The sequence below is a fragment of the Populus alba genome, chromosome 1, assembly GCF_005239225.2.
Source record: "Populus alba chromosome 1, ASM523922v2, whole genome shotgun sequence".
Lineage (NCBI taxonomy): Eukaryota > Viridiplantae > Streptophyta > Magnoliopsida > Malpighiales > Salicaceae > Populus > Populus alba.
In genome coordinates this window covers 34,130,831-34,155,262 of record NC_133284.1, presented here as the reverse complement: position 1 = coordinate 34,155,262, position 24,432 = coordinate 34,130,831, and the positions used below count along the sequence as shown (strand labels likewise).

At 33.1% G+C, this 24,432-nt stretch overlaps 2 protein-coding genes across 5 annotated transcripts; both read right to left on the bottom strand.

Moving 5' to 3' along the window:
• Positions 1-5,550: 5,550 nt before the first annotated feature.
• On the bottom strand, positions 5,551-8,180 carry LOC118055411 (transcription factor bHLH95). The gene is made up of 3 exons (XM_035067307.1): positions 7,604-8,180; positions 6,334-6,777; positions 5,551-5,843 (listed from the first exon to the last, which is right to left on the bottom strand). The coding sequence occupies exons 1-3, from the start codon at positions 8,162-8,164 to the stop codon at positions 5,748-5,750; spliced, it is 1,101 nt and encodes a 366-aa protein (XP_034923198.1). The 5' UTR covers positions 8,165-8,180; the 3' UTR covers positions 5,551-5,747.
• An 8,855-nt stretch (positions 8,181-17,035) lies between these two features.
• Positions 17,036-23,929, bottom strand: LOC118055412 (E3 ubiquitin-protein ligase MBR2). 4 transcript variants are annotated; one of them, XM_035067309.2, is made up of 6 exons: positions 23,819-23,929; positions 19,413-21,407; positions 18,773-18,823; positions 17,755-17,853; positions 17,536-17,679; positions 17,036-17,411 (listed from the first exon to the last, which is right to left on the bottom strand). In XM_035067309.2, exons 2-6 carry the CDS (start codon positions 21,192-21,194, stop codon positions 17,280-17,282), a joined length of 2,208 nt encoding a protein of 735 aa, XP_034923200.1. In that variant the 5' UTR covers positions 21,195-21,407; positions 23,819-23,929; the 3' UTR covers positions 17,036-17,279. The 4 variants fall into 4 exon arrangements, with proteins under 4 accessions (XP_034923200.1, XP_034923201.1, XP_034923203.1 ...); XM_035067310.2 differs by having other exon boundaries at positions 19,413-21,356; positions 23,819-23,928; XM_035067312.2 differs by lacking the exon at positions 23,819-23,929 and adding an exon at positions 23,674-23,812 and having other exon boundaries at positions 19,413-21,356.
• Positions 23,930-24,432: the final 503 nt, after the last annotated feature.

The window sequence follows — 24,432 nt, the reverse complement described above, 5'->3', positions numbered from 1 at the left end:
TAAGTATGAAGACAAATGTTGAATTGATTTTCATGGTTATTTCCCTCATGCTAAAGATCAATGAGCTAGAAATATTTGTCTAAAATAATAAGTGGATGACTTATGGAGCATTAAGACACGACTGCTATATAGGAGTATAGGGCCTATGCAGGTTCCGGGAACAAGTTGACTTTTGTTAAGGTGGTGAGCTCGGTAATGGTATTGTAATACTCAAAGTATGAAGACAAATATGGATCAACCTTTAATAGGTTGCCCTCATGGTTAAATGTGGAGAGCTACTTGAACTCTTAAGACTAAGAGCAAGTGACTCACGAAAAAGTAAGGCGTGGTTCCTAGGGTGGAACAAAGGGCAAACGCAACTCTTGGATGAGTAGACTCTTGGAAGAGTGGTGAGCTCGTGATCACATTGAAATACTCAGATAATGATCGTCGCACTTGGAAATAGATATTTTTGTTCAAAGAGGTGTTGTAAGCCTTGGTGTAAGGCTTGAAAAATTATTTTGGACCGAGCATGGTTGATACACTCGAGCATGTTATCCCAGAAACAAGCGTTAACACTCTTCAGATGTGAAGTGGCAGACCATCTGGTTTTAATGATCCTTTAGTGTGAGAAAAGGTGTGCTTTGGTGACTTTAGTGATTAAAGGTTTGGCAAGTACTTGTAAACTTGGTCAAAGATGCTCTCAAAATGGTAAGCTTGGAAGACTTCAAAGATAGAAGCATGTGTTGAAGAAGCAAGAGGACAATTGCCCCACATAAATGATAAATGGGGTGATTGTTAGGATATTGCCATTTATGTGGCAACATCTGCAGCACATCTTTTAGAAGAGGATGGCTGTCATTGTTAAAGAAAGAAGGCTATAATGGTGGGAAATAAATATGTCAGCTTATGAGAGTCAAAGAGGGTTGCTAGTACAGCAACTGAAAGTCACAAAGCTAACAAAGGTTAAATGACCACCATTTTTGACAAGTGTAGGAGGAGTTGCCATTGAAGCTTATAAATAGAGGCATTATTTGGAGAGCAAAATGAGAGGAGAACAAGAGAGAAATATGTAAAGAGAGAAAAGAAGAAGAGCTGCCAAGGGCAACAGCTGCAAATGCAGCAATGAGATATGGGAGTTGAGTTGAGTAAAGTGATCCTCCTTCTCCATGTGTGTTGTAACCCTTTCTCTATCTATCTTTGATAATATGGACTTCTCACATGGATATAGGTAATTTGTCAAACCACGTTAAATATTGTGTGCCAACGTGTTAAGCCTCTAATAAAAAATGATCATGAACAACATCGATCCGTGCGCGAGGAGGAAATCCCCAACATCCTCAACCCTTTTTGTTAGATTCTAGCAATCCTTGGCATAATAACCCATCTTTTTACAATTGTAACATTTAACTTTTATTTTTTTCAAACTTGGGTCTCAAATTGTCACTATCAGATGAATCGATGACCAATTTGCTTCATTTGGTCAACCGGTTGACCTGTTAAGGCTATCTCGACCTCCTCTTCTAAATTTGTCTCTTCCTCTTATTCATTTGCCTTGTCCACACCCTCTACCTCATTGGGTATATCAAGAATCATCTTGCTTCTTTTTGAAATAGTGTTTTAAAAAAGAGTGTTTGTGCTTCTATGTCTTCTTAAATGTCATTGACTCTTTCTTCATGGGCTTGTAGATTTCCTATGAGTTCTTGAATAGTCAAAAAGTTCATATTTTGTGATTTTTCTATCGTGAACGTCATATAATGGAACTTCTTTTACAGTAAGCATAGAATATTTTCTATCATGTTTTTTCTGGCAAAGTAATCTGAAATACTCTTTGATTCAAGCATATGTAGCTTTTCAAAATCACCCCATAACTTTTGTAGGTGTACATTTCTAACATTTTCATCTTCTTGGTTTGATTCTTGCAAAAATTCATATGCTTGCTCGGCGGTTATTGCGTTGCCTACTATCTCAAGAGTTGTATCTTCCAACATTAGTGAATGATTATGAGTACTTATTGATCTTTCCTTCACACTTTTTGCACGACCTCTATTTGGGAGGAAGTCAATGTCACTCCTTCCATAGGCTCCTCAAAACCTTTTTCAACTGTTTACCACACATCTTGGGAACTTAGTCAAGCTTTCATATGAATATACCAAATTTCATAATATACTTTTGTCAAACGAGGACATTGAAGTGGGGAGTTTGTATTGGTCATGTCAAACAATAATAATAATAATAATAATAAAAGCTTGAATACCACTTGTTGGAAGAAAATTAGTATGGTGTGAGTTTATTAACACCAAGCAAATAAGCAAAACTAAAGAACGAGAAGAAGATTTGAGAGGAAGACAATCTCATTAAGTGTTTTTGTCTTGTAAATTTCTCTTTACACTTATTGAATTATGCTTATAATTACAAGTCTAGACAAACAAAAAATTAAACTACTAAAAATAAATCTTAATATGAACATGAAACATATTTTACATACTTAACTGGTCGATCGTTTCCGAATTCGATCGATTCATTTAGACATCATGGGCTGGTAAAGGGATGGTACAACCTGAATTTGACCCATTATTACCAAAGACAGCTCCCTTCCAGCATGCTATAGGGATATGTATATAAAAATTTTGCAATGTAAAAGAACAAGAACAAAGGGAGCGCTCAAATACCCACGATTAAATTGGAAAAGAGGTGTGTGGTTTAAAGAAGTAAGAGATGATCTTCACATGTTTGTGGAATAAAAACTAACATGGTCTGGTTTATATTCTTTCAATCAGGGATCGCTACTAGTACTCACCTGTCTCAACCCAACTTTGGTTTCAACGTCACAACTAGCAGGAACAATAGGATAATTCGTTTGTCTTTAAACCCCTTTGATATGCAACATTTGGGACCCAATTATTCATGTTTCTTTTGGCTTTTTTGAGTTTGGGACGCTTGAATTCTTGAATTAATGCAATCAAATACCCTTTTAAAGCACTTATGAAGGTCTATGGGTACCCATCAATCCATGCTTCTAGCTATGACCATTCAACATATTTCAATTTTATCCACAACATTGTCTTCTCCTACTATCATTTATAGATTTATATTTTTTCACTACTCTATTTTATTTACTTGTACAAAGATCACCTGTTATGCCCATTCACCTAAATTCATTTGTTTGCTGTTAACAAAGATTTTCTCTTAACAAGCTATTAGAGAGAGATATTGCCCTGCTAATGTTGGTGTGGTTCCTATTCATTTGTTAATGTAGATTCATCATTTCATTTTTTCCCATCTTCTTAGAGTTCATGTCGGTGGTATGCACATAAATATCCACACTAATACTAACTATCATCTGCCTTTGATTACCTGAAATGGCCTTGAAATGGCCCGTCTTCTCCAAAATTATATTCCCTCCCTAGGGGTCGATGGTATTCCATCCATGCTCACACACGCATGAAAAGCACGTGGTTTCCCTCCTTGTTCTTAGATCACTGCAATGACAGCAAGGGCAACCATTTGAATGGATGTGGCCAGGTAACTCTATATTCTTAGGTCAGTTGAGCTTTAAATAGTTATGTTGAATAAGCAACGATATTGGCATTCCTTCTAAATCAACATGTATTTAAAATGATTTTTTTTTTCAAAAATATATATGAAGACTATAGAAGAAAGAATATTTTCGATATATTTTTCAAGAAGATAAAAAAAAAAAAAAAAAAGTAAGGCTAAGACTTTGTCAATTAAGCAATAAGATGACTTGTCTTGTGAATGGTTGAAATAACAAAGTTGTCAATTCCGTTTCGGTAGGTGTTTTGTTTTTTCAATTGAAATGGAATGTTTCAGTTTTGGGATATTTCAGCGTACCGTTTTGGGGTTGTACTGTTCATATATATATATATATATATATATATATATATATATATATATATATATATATATATATATTAACAAACATAATTCAAATTCAAGATAAACTAATTATAAATTATGCAATACAAATACAATGTCAAACAAATATAATTTCAAAATTTAAAATATTTCTAAATAGTCAAGATTAAATAGATCTTTAACTTAAAGTAATTTAACTTAAACAAAATATCAAAATATTATGAAATTAAAATGTTTTAACATAAATATTTTAAATATAAAGCTAGGTCAATGTTATCAAAGGCTAATGGGATCTAAAATATCCCTTATTTTGCTCAAATTTATATAAAGTATAAACTTGAAAAAAACAACATGAATATAAACTATATATATTAGTGATAAATCTAATTTTAAAAAATTAATATCATTGTTAATGAAAATAGTAATAATAATTTTCAATATTATTATTAATATCATTGTTATTTAAAATAGTAATGAAAAAGAGTTTTTTTATACTTGGGTGGTTTAATTAATTAAATTGAACTAGGTTCAATTTGATTCAATGGTTTTTCAAGATTGAAACGAAACATGTGGAATGAAATCAGAACATTCTGAATGAAATTTAGCTAAAAAATCCAGAACGGACCGAGATTTAAAATGAGATGAAAATTATTCTATTTTGTTTTGATTTTTGAATTAGTATGAAATATTTTGGTTATTTCAGACGAACCAGAATGAAATTGACAGTCTTAGATTGAATATGATTGACTGAGACCTAGGCCTTCATGGAAATGGGTTGTATATATTAATAAAAACAAAGATGATATGGCTCAACATATATGGATTCAATTCATTGAGTATATATCGAGACTAAAAATTCTGATTCAACGACTAAGTTAATTAGAGATCATTGAACGTTCGTAACACTCCATCATTCCATGCAATAAATTTTTTAAATTTTTCTCTGTTAAGTACTCGAATGTCGAAGCACTCCGGCAAAAACTCTAAGACGCGATCACCAGTTAAAGCAAAAGCCTTTCTATTATGAAACAAAACGAAATAGATATAACAGTGGTCTTTCATTTTCTAGATCACAGCCCTTTTCCTGGTGTATCTGCATGTGTTTATCTTTGTCAGAGAATAATATAAATCATATCTTAGAACCTCACCTAACAGCTTAAGCTTTTAGATTGAAATGGTTTTTTGATATGGTATCAGAGCCTTGATGACCTAATGGTCACGAGTTCAAATCTCACCATCTCTATTTATTTGATAAAAATTAAGCACAAGGTAATGTGGACATGTGTAAGTTTCAAGCCCAAAGGGCTTTCACTTGAGAGGGTGTGTTAGAGAATAATATAAATCATATCCTAAGACCTCACCTAACAGCTTAAGCTTTTGGGTTGAGATGGTTCTTTGACAATCTTGTTATAACTGATGCATTACAAGAAGTAAAACTCATTTCATTTTTCAAATGTCAGTGAAAAGCCATAACATTAATTACACTTGAGTGAAAGGTTTTTGGATATATGTGATCTGCCATATGATTGATTCATTAGCAATTTAACGTAAAGCATGCATGTTTCGGAGAGAATTAAATATCAAAAAGAGAAAGTGATCCAGATAATTTTGAATTTGTGATTGCAAAATTGTATGCTTCGAGAAATTGTATTCCTCAAACTGGAAAAAATAATGATTATTTAAAGGGTACAATATGGTTAAGAACGCATAAAATTAACTTAAAAAATCTCATCCCATCCAGACCAACAGCCACGGCTGATCTATATGTAACCTCAAGGTACAGTAAGGGTGAAGGCTTACAGTTCCACTATTTGCAAATTAATGAAGAGCGAGTGATCTTTCGTTCTTTAGATTGCAATAACAAATCTTGGTGTTGATTTTCTATGTAATCAGGAAGAGACCCAGCACATTATCTCACATGCAGCTTGTTTGAATGCTTCCTCCACTGGAAATGTCTCTCCGAACTGATCAGAAGCTCCACTTGCCTGCTTGTTTTTTCCACATTGAGGATAAACTATATATATATATATAAGTTTGCAACTTGCAAGGTGAAAATAGTGCTACATATAATGAAGGAATACTCTTGTTCATGATACTCATATTAATTTATAAGTAAAATTATACGTGAAAAATCTTTAAAAGCATATAATCATGAGTTTTGAAAATATTTGAGAATCTTTTGTTTTCTTTTTGGTGAATATGTTTAGAGAATATTGTTACAAACGTAAAGGAAGTGAAAATTGTGAATCACTCCTAAAGCAAATTCCTTATATGTAGATCTGGTTTAATTTATGTTTTTCCATTAGATTAGTCTAATTTAACGAAGGTTTGTGGAGTCTAAAGTAGCCATAATTCTCCAAGAAAGGTCTCTATCGAGTTAATTCGGATTCACAATCTCTTCCCATAACTATATATTAATCGAATTGCCAAAAGAAAAGAAAAAAAGGTCGTGTCAAAGAGGAAGTGATCACTTACATGAGCTTGAATCATGTACATGCTCCGATTGCAATCAGAGGAAAATTGAGCTGACAGCACCTCGACATTATGCTTCTCCAACACATAGCAGATAGTGGTGAAGAGTCCCGGATTCTTCGGAGAGCATATACTAATTTGGGCTTCATCTCCACAAATATTCAACACCACATTTGAAGAAGTCCAAGTTTGAAAGAGTACAGGATATCTTGAGACTGAGGGTAAAGATTTTGTTGTGCTAATTGCCAAGTTACTAGAAGATACTTGATCAGCTAAGAACGCCTCTCTGGAGTCTGCTTGCATTTGTGGGGCAATCAGAGATGGCTCATAACCCAAAGTCGGGGCACCTTGGAGCCTTTCTAGCTTCTCTTTTTGTAACTTTTGGAGAGTGTGCTGTAGGGTTTTGATATAGTTCACTGCTTCATCAACAATGGTGGACTTGTCAGCCTGTAAAAAATAGAAGGTACATACAAAATAGACTTTAAATTATGAAGCATATTCATTCGTATATAAGAAAACTAACAATAGGTAGTTTGCCTTCTTATTATGTTTCCTAGCTTCTGTACATAAATTGTTGCTAGCTAAGATAACGAAATTGGGAGAACATATCTATATATATATATATAGCAGATAACAATATTTCACCCTACATTTTAAAACAAAATCCATTTCAAAGAACACCATACATGGATGCAGTTTAATAGTTAAGACCCATTTTAAGGTTATCTGTCATGGTTGGGAAGACATAAATAGGGTTTCGATAAATTAACAAACAAGGGGTTGAAATTCACTGTGGGAAATATATGGATCAGCAGGAATTGAGAGAGATCAGCAACTACATACACAAATTTACCTAGTTAATTAGAGCTTACACCTATATATGCTGGTGTTTAACTTGAACTTAGTCCAAGCGAAAGTATATGTGGTAAAAGGAAAAAAAGCGACACGTCCTCTATAACTGCATGCTCGTGAAACAAACAAAAATGGAACCCTTTAGAAAAATCCATGCTTGTGTATATGTATGGAAAAGGGAAAAGATTCATACGGAAAAGACAGCCTCTTTCTGTAAAGCTAAAAATTAAGTTACTGGCTTGCTCTTCATTTAAAACTCTCCAAGAAATTGTATCAAAACGTGAGGGGGGGAAAAGAGTAATTTAACCGGCCAAACCAGAGAGTGTATTTATATGCAAAAACCCTAGCCAGCAAGCGAAAACAGCTCCACAAATTAGACTAGTCTTATGTAACTTGATTATTGAAGTGCACGTATAATTACCTTGGGAGGAAGTTGAGGAAGCAAAGCATGAAGATTACAGAACATGGTCCTCATCTTCTTTCTCCTCTCTCTCTCAGTCCATATATGTGTCTCATGATCTGATTCACCTCCTCCTTCTCCTTCTTTAACCTCGCCTACGCCTCCCTTACCATTACCTTTGTGCATTCGACCCCTCTTCTCGGCCTTGTTTCCTTGTTCTTTGATCCCTATTTCTGCTTGGCTATGTGAGCCCGAACCCGGCAGCTTAATGTTCTTCCCTCTTTTCTCTCCTCTTCCACCCGAATTATCAGAATTTGATAAATCCCAAGTTTGGTTATCCCACAAGAACCTCTCATGCTCTCCTTCTTCTGACATCCCTGTATTTGTATATATATATAAATATAAGAAAAAATGGACAGATGAGCAGACAGAGAGAGGGATGGAAGAAAGCGTTTTGATGAGTTCAAGGGCGAAAGGGAAGAGAGAGGAGGTGTTTATAAAGGTGGCAAGGGGAGAGGGAGAGGGAGATGAGAGAGGGCAGAGCACTGGCAAAGTGGAAGATATTGGACAAAATACAATCATAAGGCAATGCCGTTACTACTGGGCATGAGAACAAAAAACGGAAACAGAAGCTAAGCGCGTTGGTACAAAAAGGATTTCTCTTCTTTTCTTTCTTGCTTATAGTGCAAGGTCCTATGGCCCCACTTAACCATACCATATTTATCCTTCCAAAGAAATTATCATCTTACTAGAAAAACCAAGTGCCTTTTTTGGAAGGAGAATCAATGGCGGTTTTACCGTATTTGGACATTCTTATTTCTCAAAAAATCTGTTTGCTATTTATTATTTACAATTTAGGGTTTTATATATATGACCATATTAATCTCTTGTAATTAATCAATGATATTATCCTCTCTTATTATAATATAAGGTAAGTATATGACATTACTTTCTATATTATCACCTAGGATTATAATTTAGAAAATGTAAAAGAAAAGACAAAAAAAAAAATTAATATATAAATATAAATATCGTGTATAGGTACCCCACTTGCCTAATCAAATCGGATTCCCTAAAAGAATAGTTCCAAATTATCAATAAAAATATGGAAAGCCTAAGAATTGTTTATTTTTATATTTTAAAAGTATTTTAAAAAATAAAAAAAAATATTGTTTTTGCATCAAATTAATTTTTTTAGTGAAATTAGTTTGTTTTAATATGTTGATGTTAAAAATAAATTTTAAAAAATAAAAAATATATATTATTTTAATATATTTCTAAATAAAAAAATATTTTAAAAAAATAATTACTATTACAATACCAAATAAATTCATAGGTGTCACATTACGATGAAGTAAAGTTCTTACAACAAGCCTTCAAATTAATAAAAGAGAAGTTCCGTGAGATGATGTTCGGACAATAACATATATGATTAGCGAATGAAAGAAGTAGAAAAGGAACCATTATCCGACCAAAATAATTGTTCGAATATATATGAAACTAAGTTCTATTACTTTATCAAAAAAGAAAAAGAAAATTAAAATAATGACTAAGCCGATCAGTAAATGAGGAATCAAGTGAGGAAAACAACCCACAGTATTCCGTGGTTGCTCATGGATTTTCGGTTTCTTTAGTATCATTTGTTTAATTAAGACAAAAGAAACATATTTAGCATACTCTTTTCTTGTGACTTGCACTCTAAACCAACTATTAATCCCAAAACAAAACCTATAAGATTGTATATAAGAGCGTTACGTATGAATATATATATATATATATATATATATATATATATATATATATAATGATTAAAATGTCAGATTATGCCTTGATATCATCATGCATGAATCTCTAGAAAATTAATAATATGGCGTTACAGGGAATTACGTACATATAAGTTTTATTATAAGAAAGATTGCATCGAAAATGTACTTTGGGCATCACTTTCTCAACTCTAACTAGCCATGGTATACACATGGCACTGATGCATTCTAAGCGTGTGCGAGCGCGTGTATGTATATACGCGCTAAGATTAAATATTTATCAGAAAATCTTGGTGAGTCTCAAGGTCTCTAAAAAAGTAGTTTTTTTTTAATCTTTTTATCATTAAGACAATCAATTGAAAATAATTTTTCTCGTCAATAACATTTAAAGAAACAGTTGACGAATATTGTTAATTAGTTATTTTCATGTTTTTATAAATGTATATATCAAGGAAAATATGCTAGGTTTGTGTAAATTAATGAGCTGTGCGCATACTAAAACAAAATACCCATGCATGATTATGCTTCTTTCACTAAAATGGGGAAAGGACACCATAGCATCATCCATTAACAAGAATATCTTCTGCAAGGTTGTCTAAGATTTGTACTGTTTTGAATTTGTTTCTGTTGTTTTAATTGTTTTTGTCGCCTGTGGGAGCAAGAACATTCCTAGAAGAAAACATTGTATAGTATTCAAAGATGAAAATTTAGAGATATGTGTTATGACATCTACGTGGATGTATATTTGTTTTTTTACTTTTTTTTATTTTCATATTCATCCATCATCTCTAAGTCATTTGAATTCTATATTTTTTTATGATGTAGAAATTATAAAGAGTATTATAATAGAATTCAAAAAAAAAAATCATGCTATGACGTAATATTTTTATCGACAGAATTACTGATGGCATGCTGACAAACTGTACATTACATATAGATATACCAACGAAATGTGCATGTCAATATATTCCAATAACTATGGGAATTGTTCCTCTTCTTCCTAGTATTGTTTATGGTTTTCATTACATACAGGTAAATTGTCGAAATGTGTCCATCAATATATTATAATGACTATGGAAAGTGAGAGCTGTACACTTCTCAATACGCTGATAATTAATGTTTTTTTATTGTTCACTTTTTCCCAACAGCATCACCAACAGAATGAAAGGTCGTCTATAATATTTGGAGGGTTTTCTAAGAATTTTCGTGCAAGTTAAAAATTTTCATTTGACTCTACAAATAGAATTATTGATGGAAATATTAAAAATATTGATATTTAATTTTTTATCTGTGATTCCGTTGGTAAAAAAATACCTAGATACCAAGACCATTAAATTTCAATTTGACTTTACAAATGGAATCACGGAAGAAAATATTAAAACTAAATTAAAATACCAGAATCAGAACAAACAAGGCTTCATCTTATTCTTTTTTCTTCTCTCACAGAGTCATCTCTCTCTCTCTCTCTCTCTCTCTCTCTATTCTCTCTCTCTCTCATTCATAGCCAAAATCAAGCATTCTCTTCTTTTCTCATCCTCAAATATGTTATCTTTCTTCATTTTTCTTCTTTTTTTTTATTTTTTTTTTTGGGTTTATTAACAATCTCTTTTCTTTTCTTTATTTTCTCCTTTTTAAAAAAAAAAATTATCAACTGAAATTAAGCATGTCATTACGGTAAGAGTTTTTCATTCCTTTTTTTTTGTATTTTTTTACATTATTTTTTTTTTTATCATTATTTTTGTTCAAGCTTGTGTTCTTAATAATTTTATGAATTAATAAATGTGTTGAATTTTAGTTGTTGTTGAAATAATTTTTGCATTATTTTTTTGAATTATATTTATTTATTTCAAATTTGTTGTTCAATCTCAATTAAATGTGCATGATTAATTTTAATTATTATTTTGTATTTATTACTGATACAAAACAATGTAAACAAGAAGTTTAAAAAATATTTTCCTTCCAAAACATAGCAAATCAACTACCAAATGCATTCGCTAACTAAAAATGAGTGACCAAATCTTATATACCGGCTATAAATTCTCCAACATGGATTGAATTCTTAATAGGACAATTCGCTAAAATTATAGCAAATGAATCTAAGGTACACTAGAAATATGGTAGACCAATCAGTTCAAAAGACAAAAACCCTAAAAAAAAAAAAAAGCATGTGGTATAATTATTTTAGTGAATATTTATTAAAATAAGATAATGATCTTATATGCCCATATGTTTTTATAAAGAAATCAGAATCTGATTTTGTTATTGTTGTGTGTGTTGATAATTTAAATATTATTGAAACTCTTAGAAAGACACCAAAGACAGTAAATTATATAAAGAAAAATTTTGAGATGAAAGATTTAAGAAAAACAAGATTTTATCTTGACCTACAGATCGAGCATTTAGTAAATAGAATTCTCATTCATCAGTCAACTTACACATAGAAGGTCCTTAAAATATTTTACATGGATAAAGCACATCCATTGAGTATTCCAATGGTTGTTCAATTACTTGATGTGAAAAAAAACTCTTTCAGACCTCGAGAGGATAATAAAGAATTACTTAGTCCCGAAGTAGCATACCTCGATGCAATAGATGTGTTAATGTATCTTGTTAATAATACATGACTTTATATAGCATTCTATATGAATTTCCTAGCAAGATGTAGTTGTTCTCCTACCTAGAGACATTGGAATAGAGTTAAACATATTTTTCATCACCTACGAGGAACTATGGATGTGGATTTAGTTTATTCAAATAATACTAATCATGAATTAGTTAGGTATGTTGATGCAGGATATTTATATGATCCATATAAATATCGATCTCAAACATGTTATCTTTTTAGGTGTTATATTATTGTTATATCATGGGTATCTACAAAGAAAACATTAGTTTTCACTTCATCTAATCATGCTGAAATACTTGCAGTCCATAAAGCAAGTTGAGAATGTGTATGGTTGAGATCAATAACTCAATAAATTCATGGATCATGTGGTTTTTCTTCCATTAGAGGAACTCCAACCATACTATATGAAGACAATATTGCAAGCATAGCTTAATTAAAATGAGGATGCATTAAAGAAGATAGAACAAAGCATATCTCGCTGAAATGCATTCTTACACATGACCTTGATAAGTGTGGTGATAGTGATGTTCAGCGAATTTACTTGAAAAATAATCTAGTAGATTTGTTCATTAAAGCATTACCAACTATAATGTTTGCAATATTATGATGCAATATTGAAATGTGACAACTTAAAAACTTAAGGTAATACATTTATAAGAGGGAGTTAATACGCATTGTACTCTTTTTTATCCTTAACCAAGGTTTTTTTTTTTTCCATTGAGTTTTCTCTTGGTAAGGTTTTCAATAAGACAGATTCCAATGTGTAAGGTTGTATAAAGATATCTAAGAAAGAGTATTATGAAATCATACATTGTATTAGATGTCTATTTGCTTTTTTTTCATCATCATTTTCCAAGTTCATTTGAATTTTATATATTCTTATGACCTTTAAGCTTACAAGTATTAATATACATTAGACTATAAATAGGAGCATTATTTAGATGATGTTGTAAGGCAGCTACATTTACAAGATGATGTGAAATAAGAATGTTTTCTCTTTGTTTTTCTAAACTATATTGTTCTTATTTATTCTATAATAATAACATGTATTATTAATTATTGTCAGTAATTAAGGTAAATACATTCATGTCATGAATTTTTCTTAAAAGCATCTATTTTTTTTTTTATGAATGATCATATTATTAAAACTATGAAAGATGAGACTTGAATTTAAGACATCACTCCTCTTATTTATTTAATTATAAGAGAATACAATGGAGTTAGCTACAAATTCATATTCAAAAGTACCATTAAAGTTGTTAAAGTATATCTCTATTTTGAAAAATAAATAACTTAACAAAGGATGTTCAGGTTTTTGTTTCTATTTTTGCATGGTGATGATGTTATAAAATTCTAAATGTTTGAAATAAACCTTTTTGTGGTTGAATAATGGGTTAATCACTTAGTTCTTGCAATCCAATTCGTTCTTCTTAGCTAAGATGGGTGGTAGCTCGATGTAGGAAGTCAAATACCTTTCAGTGGATTAGGAGAATCTCATATGCTTAAGTAATTATCTTTATAGCGAAAGATAGAGCAATAATATTTTGGAGAGAGAGAGAGAGAGAGACTGCAAATAATAGATAAAGCATGAAGAAATAATAAATCATTTACCTAGGTGGTTCAGGAGGTATTTATACCCCATAAACCTTGTTCTTTTGCTAGAGTGGAGAGGTTGTAGAGTTATTTCTCCTTTATAAATTGTGAGTAGTATTCCACTCAACCTACCCAAAATCATGTACTTGTCTTCCACTAAAATTATATAGTTAAGCGATGGAGAAGTGACATGTCATGGGAGACTTTTGTACATCAAGTGTGAATGAAGTGTAGACTTGTTGACATTGTCATAAAGAAAGAGAAATAATTCCTTTAAGCTTAAGTGAAAGCCCTTAAGGCTAGGGTTATCATGTTCAAATTTATAGGCAAGGTGCCTGGTAAGTTCGGGTATAAGCTACTTTGGCCGCATGTCAGGCCTGAGCGAGGTATGGTCTCACCCCAAGTCTAGCATGAAGTGCTCGATCAGTCATCTAGGTGTGAGGACTAAGAAATGCCAGGTCCGACACCCATGTGCTTGGGCCTAAAAGCACATTGAGCCTGCATTCTTAGGTCCTAACACTTATGCCAAGTCCGCGCATAATGGCCCTAACGCACATGTTAAGCTCGCGTGAAAGGCTCGTGCATTTAGCCCTAGTGTGTGTGCTAGGCCCAATGCTCAAGCCCGCATTCCTAGGAGCATACCGGCTCCTACTTGTTTCTCCAGCCCCACTCACAAGACATGGCTATATTGGGATGTTAAATACATTCATGTCATGAATTTTTTCTTAAAAGCATCTATTTTTTTTTTATAAATGATCAGATTATTAAAACTGTGAAAGATGAGACTTGAATTTAAGACATCACTCCTCTTACTTATTTAAGTATAAGAGAATACAATGGAGTTAGCTACAAATGCATATTCAAAAGTACCATTAAAGTTGTTAAAGTATATCTCTATTTTGAAAAATAATTAACTTAACAAAGGATATTCAAGTTTTTGTTTCTATTTTTGCATGGTGATGATGTTCTAAAATCCTAAATGTTTGAAATAAAGCTTTTTGTGGTTGAATAATGGGTTAATCACTTAGTTCTTGCAATCCGATTCGTTCTTCTTAGCTAAAATGGGTGGTAGCTCAATGTAGGAAGCCAAATACCTTTTAGTGGATTAGGAGAATCTCATATGCTTAAGTAATTATCTTTATAGCGAAAGATAGAGCAATAATATTTTGGAGAGAGAGAGAGAGAGAGAGACTGCAAATAATAGATAAAGCATGAAGAAATAATAAATCATTTACCTGGGTGGTTCAGGGGGTATTTATACCCTATAAATCTTCTTTTGCTAGAGTGGAGAGATTGTAGAGTTATTTCTCCTTTATAAATTGTGAGTAGTATTCCACTCAACCTACCCAAGATCATGCACTTATCTTCCACTAAAATTATATAGTTAAGCGATGGAGAAATGACATGTCATGGGAGACTTTTGTACATCAAGTGTGAATGAAGTGTAGACTTGTTGATACTGTCACAAAGAAAGAGACATAATTCCTTTAAGCTTAAGTGAAAGCCCCTAAGGCTAGGGTCATCATATTCAAATTTATAGGCATGGTGCCAGGTAAATTCAGGTATAAGCTATTTTGGCCGTGTGTCAGGCCCGAGCGAGGTATGGTCTCACCCCAAGTCTAGCATGAAGTGCTCGATCAGTCGTCTAGTTGTGAGGACTGGGAAATGCCAGGTTTGACACCCATGTGCTTGGGCCTAAAAACATATCGAGCCTACATTCTAGGGTCTTGATATTTATGCCAAGTCCGCGCATAATGGCCCTAACACGCATGTCAAGCTCGCGTGAAAAGCTCGTGCATTTAGGCCTAGTGTGTGTGCAAAGCCCAATGCTCAAGGCCCTGACGTGCACCTGCATTCCTAGGAGCATACCAGACTTGTACTTGTTTCTCGAGCCTCACTCACAAGGCATGGCTATATTAGGATGTTAATGGATGGCCTGAGTCTTTCGAAAAAATAAACATGAAAAAATGCTGATAAATCCTAGTTCTTCACATGGTTTTATGGTTAGGTATGTACATGTATCCTTCTTTTTGCTAATGTAGATTGGTTAAGTTTGTATATAAGCTTGAGTTGGAAGATTTGCATAAATAAGAAAATAATAACGTGAAGATTTGTGATAATTTACCATCACAATTTAGTATGGTTAAACCTTGATGACGAAGAAAAAGAAGAAGTAGTTAAGAATGATGAAATAAAGAAAAACCAAAATCGTCATCAAATCAATCACTACAAGGCATTATACATACAAACAGGGCCGTTATCTGTGAAATCTGGCACTAAGACTATACGGTTGTAACCTATAATACGTGTTCAATTAAGTTGTAAAGGCCAAGCTCTCAAAATGCTTTTCTTTTCTTTTTAAAGAAAAATAACGATCATGCTGGAAAGCCTCCAATGCTTCAGTATCTTATCCCCCAAGTCATGATATTTGTCATAAAATATCAAAAGGGAAAAAGAAAATAAACACAAAAAAAAAACTATTTTGTTTTTTTTTTCTAATATTCACATATAGAATTAGCCATCAAATATAATTCAATTATAAATGCAAAAGGGGGAGCGAGAGGGGCTAGGGAAGGGTTAGATGGGCTGAAGGTTTAGATTTCCAGAGCCATAGGATAGTTGAACACGATAGTTTTTAAAAATATAGTAGTACTTATGATTTGAAATGTTTTTTATTTAGAAAATATATTAAAATAATTTTTTTTATTTTAAAAAATTTATTTTTAATATCAGCATGTCAAAATAATTTGAAAATATAAAAAAAAATAATTTTAAGTAAATAAATTTAAATTTTAATAAAACACGATTTCAACCACATTTTCAAATGAAGTCTATGACGCAATTTAAAAAAACACGATTTCATAAAAATTTTTAAAAAATTAATAAAAAATACATATTTTAATATATTTTTTAACAAAAAAAATATTTCAAAAAAATATACTATCTCAATAATAAAAATCACTACCACTATTTATAGCCTATTTGTTTGCAAAATCAAAGGAAATTCCGCAATTGGTGTTGTTTTAGACGACAGTGCATTTGTTGCTAGAGGACGCTCATGTCATGCTGCTTTAATAAGATGGAATAACACTCGCTCTTTTCTTCTTCTTCTTTTAATAAAATGCAGTCCTTCTAATTTTTGTAAGCAAACCAATAATATCTTTATGTAATTGGCAAAAAGAATCATTAAAACATAAGTATCGAGCTGATAAGTGACGATTTTCATTAAAAAAAATACAAAAAAAATTAATAATTGAAAGAGCACATCCTCAAAGTATAAACAGGGATGATTTCTCTCTTGTTCTTCTACCCTTGATAGTATTCTTAGTGACGCAAGTCTCAGTAAATTAATATGGTTTGTAATCTTCGATGCAAATTCAAGAAATTTGCAAAACAACAAGTACATAGCTGAATAATTCTAAGATATTCAAGTAATTGCAATCTGAATCCAGATAATTAAAGCTCTGACAATGTCATGAAAATTATTTCTCATATATTTCATATGATACTCTGAAGGTACAGGGCAGACCCTCTTATCACTCATGCTGCAATTTATAGCACATGCCTGTTCCGCACATCACATTTATGCAGTTCGTGAGCAAGCAAACCGGTTTAAACCGAAAGAGGTATAAATAGGATATAATCCACCCGGTATTTGGATGTTGATTTGTTTTTAAGAAAATAAAATTTCCAGGAACTGGCATTATCTTCCCTCTCATGTGAGCAGGGCCGTCATCTTACAAATTGGACATAGATTTTTCTGCATTAGCCACTGTTTGATGCAGTTGGTATGGAAGTCATGCCCACAGTCGATTATTCCCATATCATCTCCAACCACATATTCCTCCTGTCGTAGTATAAGACAATAAAACAAGCTTATGAAAACAATAGAATAGCAAGCTGAAATGGATAAAAGCAGCATCTGTTTCTTCCCGCAATTCCTACATGTATCAACAGGAAGTAGCTCATACCTGACAGATACAGCAAGGCTCCAAATCTGCTGGAGATTCTGAGCGGACCGGCACATGTTTTTCCTGTTTCAGTAACTTCAAAATGGTTTCCTCACTTAGTCCAGTGCTCACATCTCCTATGCGTTCTTCCAATGCCAACAATTCCTGATATTCCAATCTTTTCATTAAGGAAACAACCTTCAAAGTGAAATGGCTAGGGGAATTAATTGATCAAGTTACCTCATAAGACATATTATCAACATCAAGGCGCATATCTCTATGCCGATCATGCATTTCAGCCATCCCGTGATAGATCAACGGGTCAAAAAGCATGTAGTCCTGAGAGATACAAAAACAAAATTCCTGAGATACCATTTCATAACTTTCAAGTGTTACACCAAATATTATCACCAATGCTAAAGGCAGGCCCCTGAGCTCTTTTCTCTTGGCGAATAGTGCATCTCCTAGTGAAGCATTCATAAAAATAAGCCCAGAAATGCAAGAACATGCTCGCAGCTTCATTCTCCAGAATATAAGCACTTTTCTTCAATAACAATCTAACTTGCCAGATGGCGTACTTAAGATGTGATCAACTAGGCCAGAAGTTAGGTTGATGACCTATGGACATCATAGAATTGGAAAAATAAAAGCCAAACCATAATTTTATTCCCCAGAAATATTCAATTAAATTTAGTTTGATCCCTTTTGTTTTTACATGAAATTCTGTTCTCCCAATTCTGTTACATTCAATTAAAAATCAGGAAAAATCACAAATGTGAAATTATAGAGCCTCAAGTCATGATCAACATATTCTGCATCTCAAATTTTACTTTGTTACAATTTACAAGTGATATTCTGCCTTTGACTAAAATAGAAAATCTTTAAATAGGACCACATCCAAAAATTCTTTTATCCTTGAGAACTAACAGTGTACTTGGAATTTCTAAAAGTGGTACTGTTGAATTAATAACTGTTATGACATTATCAATAATTCAGGCAGTACTCAGTCTACAAATTTTGCAGCAAGAATATAAATATGATTATCATAACATTTTAATCAACCAGAGTGTACTTGAAATTTCTTAAACTAGTACTGTTGCATTGATGATTTCAAGTTTGTGTAATTGTATTTGAACCTCTATTCATCGGCTTGCAAACAAAGCAATGGGCATCCATAGCTAACACACTAAGTTTACAACATTAAACAATAGCCAGAATAATATAAATAAATATAGTTCAGTTTAAGAATCAATCAAACCTCAACACGAAGATTTTCACCCCTGCGCATGGCATTCAATACTTGGCGAATCTGTTACACGCAAAAGAACACCATCTGTTAGTTCAAGAATCATTTAAATATAAATATTATAAACACATTCTCCTACACCAAACAGATACCATAACTAGACAGCATCATTATAACAATGTTAATGTTTAATAATATACAAGCAAGGTATACAAATTTAGCTAAAAGTAGGGTGTCTGATACTGATGGCTACAAAACTCCCAAGTCATGGAAACTGGGATTTGGACTGAAAGTTTGTGTTAGCAACTGTTGACCAAGGCAAAGCATGAAAAACCGATCAAGCACAGTCAACAAATTATTTAAGCAACAAGCATGAGGTATTTTAAATTATGAATGCTGTCAGTTGTATAAGTATATAAAATGAGGATGACAACATTCAGAGCAATGCTTAGAATGAAGTTTGTGCCTAAAGTCTTGCTGAGCAGAAAGTAGTTGCTGAAATTCATTATTACTTAAACTCTGAACGTCAAGTTTAAATGAGAAAATATCACACCTGAGAACATATCCTTTACAGCAATAACATGTAAATTAAAGTTAAAAATCAGCATACACACACCCACGTGCATAGGGAGGGAGAGCTATGATGACAAACCTCAGATATTAGCCGATGTCTCCCTTCAATATCAGCAGCTAAAGCCCTCAAGGAACGGGGCATTCCAAGAACATCATCACTTTGTTCTTCCGTGAGAAATGCTGACCTTGGAAATGGTGGTGGATTATGTCCCTGGCTACTAGATCCAGAAGAAATCTGTGTGTCCTGTGCAGAGGAAGGACCAGAAGACAAAGGGGAGAAATGGCAACTGCGACCTCCAGATTCAGAGGCTATAGGTGGGAACAGAGACCAAGTAGAAAATTCAGAAATTCTTTGCTGATTATGTGTTGTGGGGTTTTGATGAATCCATCCGGGAGTAGGAAAAGGATGGACACTAGAACTGGGGCCAATTCTGGTAGAAGAACCAATTCTGGTAGAAGAAACACTACCCGAGGTACTCATGTTCCCAGTGGCCAAACCCCAGCGTGTTGGATCTTGTCCCATGCTTCTCATTTCAGTTGCAGGTGCAAACATTGGATGGTCTGCATTATTTCTCTGAAAGCTTCTTAAGTTTGCTTCCTCTCTTGATGCAGCCCCTAGCTCTCCAGGTATAAGGGAACTCAATGAATTTCCAACTCTTGAACTTGAAAAATCATCCCAACAAGGCAAACTGCTTGATAAAGAAGAAGGGTTGATAGTATGAAGCTGGCCTTGGATGGCACTTGAATTTGCAGGTTCTGTTGATCTTGACTCCAGATAGTCACTAACTGAGACTGGTCTGCGAGAATGCTGCAAGGACCAACGCCTGGAACCTCCTGTTGTTGACAAATTGAAAGTGACAGATTCCTGTTGATGTCCAGGACTCATCCTCCTACCAAAATTTCTTAGAGGGTCTGCATTTCCACTAACATTTGATGAAGGAAATGCATCAGGAGGTGCTCCTCTCATTCCATAACCAAATCTTGGGTTCAACTGTTCAGGAGGAGTAACACTTGGAGTATTCGGTGAGGGAGTGGATAAACTTAGGCTGCTAGAAACACTGTGATTATTGGGTCCATTATGCCATGCACTACTTTCAGCTTGTGGAAAGCAACTTGAACTTCCACCAGGAAAAGACTGTCCAGTAGTACCTTCAAGGGCCTTTCTCTTGCAGGATAAGCCCCAAACCCCAAGAGAAGATCCTGAACCACCATTTGTCTCCTCTACTATATAACCAGAACTTCCAGATGAAGTGCCAACATCAGAAGAAGAAACACCAGAAGAAGATGCCCGTTCTATTTCTAATCCACCACCAGGGTTGAGTTGATTAAGGCCTAAGACAGCTCCTGTAATGGGTCTGCCAATAATGGTGTCTCCAATATGACCAGAATTTGGACATACATTGGGTGAGATATGATTCGAACTGGAGCCCTGCAAGAATAAAGGTCCACTTCTAACCTGATTGCCACTAATCCCCGTACTGACTCTGCCTGGGAAAAGGATATTAGTTGTTTCAAATAGTCTTTCCTCTGATCTTTGACCAACTGCAGGATAAGCATTGACTGATGTAGACAACCATTCTTCCATTTTTATCCCATCATCATTCACCTGATTTTGCAAACTTAACCTTGAGCTAGATTCGCCTGAATTCCAACCACTAAAGCTCTGGACATCATGAGTTAAAGCATTTGAGCATGATGCGTTGCCCGAAGATACAGCATTATTTGACAATCTGCTATCCACTGGATTTAGCATGTTACTGAAAGGTGTTTGCTGACTCATAACAGTACTGTTTGAAACAGATCCCTGATCAAAATCAATAGTTTCAGAGAAGGAATGAAAAGCACCCCTTTGCCTTTGCATCAGTTCTGATTCCCTTAATATAATGTATAAGATGCTGAAAAATCCTCTTGGTGGGAAATGTGGTTCACGTTATGCACTTATCAGCATCGCCTATGAGGACGTAACAGCTTGTTTCAATGCCAACAACAGGACCAGATGCATTTAAGCATGTCCTCAACCTTCCTGCATTTATCCCAAAAAGGGGGAAAGGATTAACACCCTGGCTGCTAACATCTGAAATGTCAATGGGAATACTTTTAAGACTTTTGCAGCAGAGAATGTTAAGATTTGAAAAGGATAGCAGCACATTAAAAGCCAAAAAGACCTCCAGCACATATTTTTTAAATCCTTCAAATTTTATATGATCATATAAACAATAAATCCAAAGTGCAAATGATATGCAAGTATAAGCAGTTTTTTTTTTTTTTTGGATAAGTGTAATTTGTATTTAAGGAAAAACAATGTACAAAATATGAGGGGATACCCCAAGAAGTACAAAGGTCTATTACCCGAATCCAAAAGACTTAGGGCAGCAGAAAAATAAAGCAGAAGCTAAGAAAGACTCAAAAATTTGAAAAACAGAACGTTAAAAAACAGCAGTGGAACCAGTCAACCAGTTTCTGGAAAGTCCAGAACTGGTCTACCGGTTATTCATAGAAAACCCAGAAACCAGTCGATCGGTTTCTGGAATACCAGCAGAACTGGGAAGCAGAAAACAATCAGCAGCTGGAGCATATAAACAATAAATCCAAAGTGCAAACGATAGGCAAGATATGCAAGTATAAGCAGTTTGCATTACAGCAAAACAATCAAGATATCCAGCAATGCCTGACATTGCTTATTGGGGAAAAAATGGGGTTCATAGATTCCATATCTCAGACAACAAGTTTCCTAGATACATCCCTAACAGGAAATTGAAGCTTTAGGGTGTCTTTAAGCATTTATAGCAATCCATACCACCACAAAAAGTAAATGAACCACGTGGAAAAGCTTCAACAACAAATTGTACAGAATAACCAAACAAAAAAATAAGATCCCGTTTCAGTTTCTGCTTGTCTCACAAAAACCACATTGTACAATTTAAGGTTAATTGGAATTCTATAAACCATAATACATAAATCCAAAAAGTTATATCAAACTTCCCACTAGGATCTCTCTGATGTCTCATCCTAAAATGATAATTAGTTCTTTCCATCTTGTTCGGGACATTCAGGTTTCAGGAATTCTATTGTCATGATTATTTTCTCAGATATTTCTCGAGGAAAGACTGGTAGACTTACATACACAAGATTCAGACTAAATAGATTGCCTCTGGCATTCAAACGCAACTCCAGGTAATATATCTAATTCCACACTCCACATGGTGACAGTTCCCGTATCCCATCTCAAGTTGCCAAATGTCCCAACCCCAATCTCATCAGCTATACATGCTACATCTTTTTTGCATAAAGCAAATCATGGTTATCATTATTCTAGCCACATCACTAAATTTTTCCATACAGTCTATTTCTAGCTCTTTTAGCACAAACACTAGATATTAGCCATTGTAGACTCGGACACCAAACTATCAATACCATGCACTCTAAATAAATGGATTGCTCTTTCCATATATTTCTCCATTCAATTCCTAGACTGAAATACATTCCATATCCTCAATAGCTCCATGATAGGCAATATGGCATTATGCCTCACCTATCCATGATAGCTTAGAGTCATATTTAGCGAACACTTAAAGAATGTCCATTGCCACAGCTCAGCTACAAAGGTATCTGCGCTGTTTTCTTAGCTATGAAGGTAAAATGCAAGCTCTATGATAGCAAGCAGTGATAATCAGTGAAAAGCTGCATCAAACATAATGTGCTTGCCAAAATTAGATCACCAACACAAGGAAAACCACCTGAAGGAGCATTTTTTAGTTTCAGCTCGCAAATTTCAACATCGAGATTAGACGCCAGCAACTTGAACCAAACCCATAACAATTTACAGGTCTAAATGTATGCAGAATCAATATTTCCTATCTTTGCATAAGAAACTGTATCACACTTGGCACATTCACAAAACCAGCCACAAAATAAAACCCAAATTTTAAAAATAAAGGGAAAAAAATAAACTTTTTGATCATGGGAAAAGGCAGCTACTCTACCAATTAAAAAAAAAGAAGAAGAAGAAGAAGAACATTTGAATGAAAAAAAATTAGATGATAATAGTGCTAAAAAAAGACCCAAGAATAAATTGGAAAAAAAAGAGAGAGAGATCAAATGCATGCACAATCACACAACAACAACAACAAAAAAACACCCAAAAAAAATTCCAGCATAGGTCAGCCTGATCCCTTTCCTTCTTATGTCACAATCGCCTAGAACTAAACACAACCCCAGAAAACTAAATCCCAAAAGTCAATATTAAGAATGTTGATTATCATAACCATTAATAGAGATTAGCTAAAAAAATCAAGATTATCGAAAACAGTTACAATATTTACATAGATTAAGAGAAATACCTAGGCTAGGGGAGAGGGGGAGATGAGAGAGGATCCAAAATGAAACTTAAAAAGATCAAGAGATGTTTTAATTATAAAAAATTTAAAAACAAAATCGGAAATAATTAGAAACGTAAAAATTTCTCTTTTTTTTTTTTTATTTTACCTCTCCTTCAAACCTTTTTCTTTTCTTTTTAGTTTTTTGTTCTTTCTGGCTTCGGTTACTGTAAGAAGGATATAGATGGGGAAATAAAGAGAAAACAACTGGAGAATGAAGATTATTCCTCATTATTTTTTATGTTTTAAAAATATTTAAAAAGAATTATTTTTTTATTTTAAATTAATATTTTTTATCTTTTTAGATCGTTAATATTAAAAATAATTTTTAAAAATTAAAAAAAATTATTTTAATATATTTTAATTAAAAAATATTTTAAAAAGTAATTATAATATATTCCAAAATACAATAAGTGTATGTAATCTGTTTACTCTAATGTTATATTTGATGATGGAATATGTTGTGTGGTGGGGAATTGTTTTTTTTTTTAAGCCTTGAAGTTAAATTAATTTTAAAAAAAATTGTTATAAAAAAATTATTTTAAAATATATATTTTAAAAAATAATATTTATTACATAATTTTAAAAGGTAAATTTATTATTTTACACGTGGCTTTCAAGCTAATTTATTTCTATGTTTTAAAAATATTTTTAAAAAAAATTAATATTTTTATTTTAAATTAATTTTTTATGTTTTTTAAATATTTTTGTATTTATATCCTA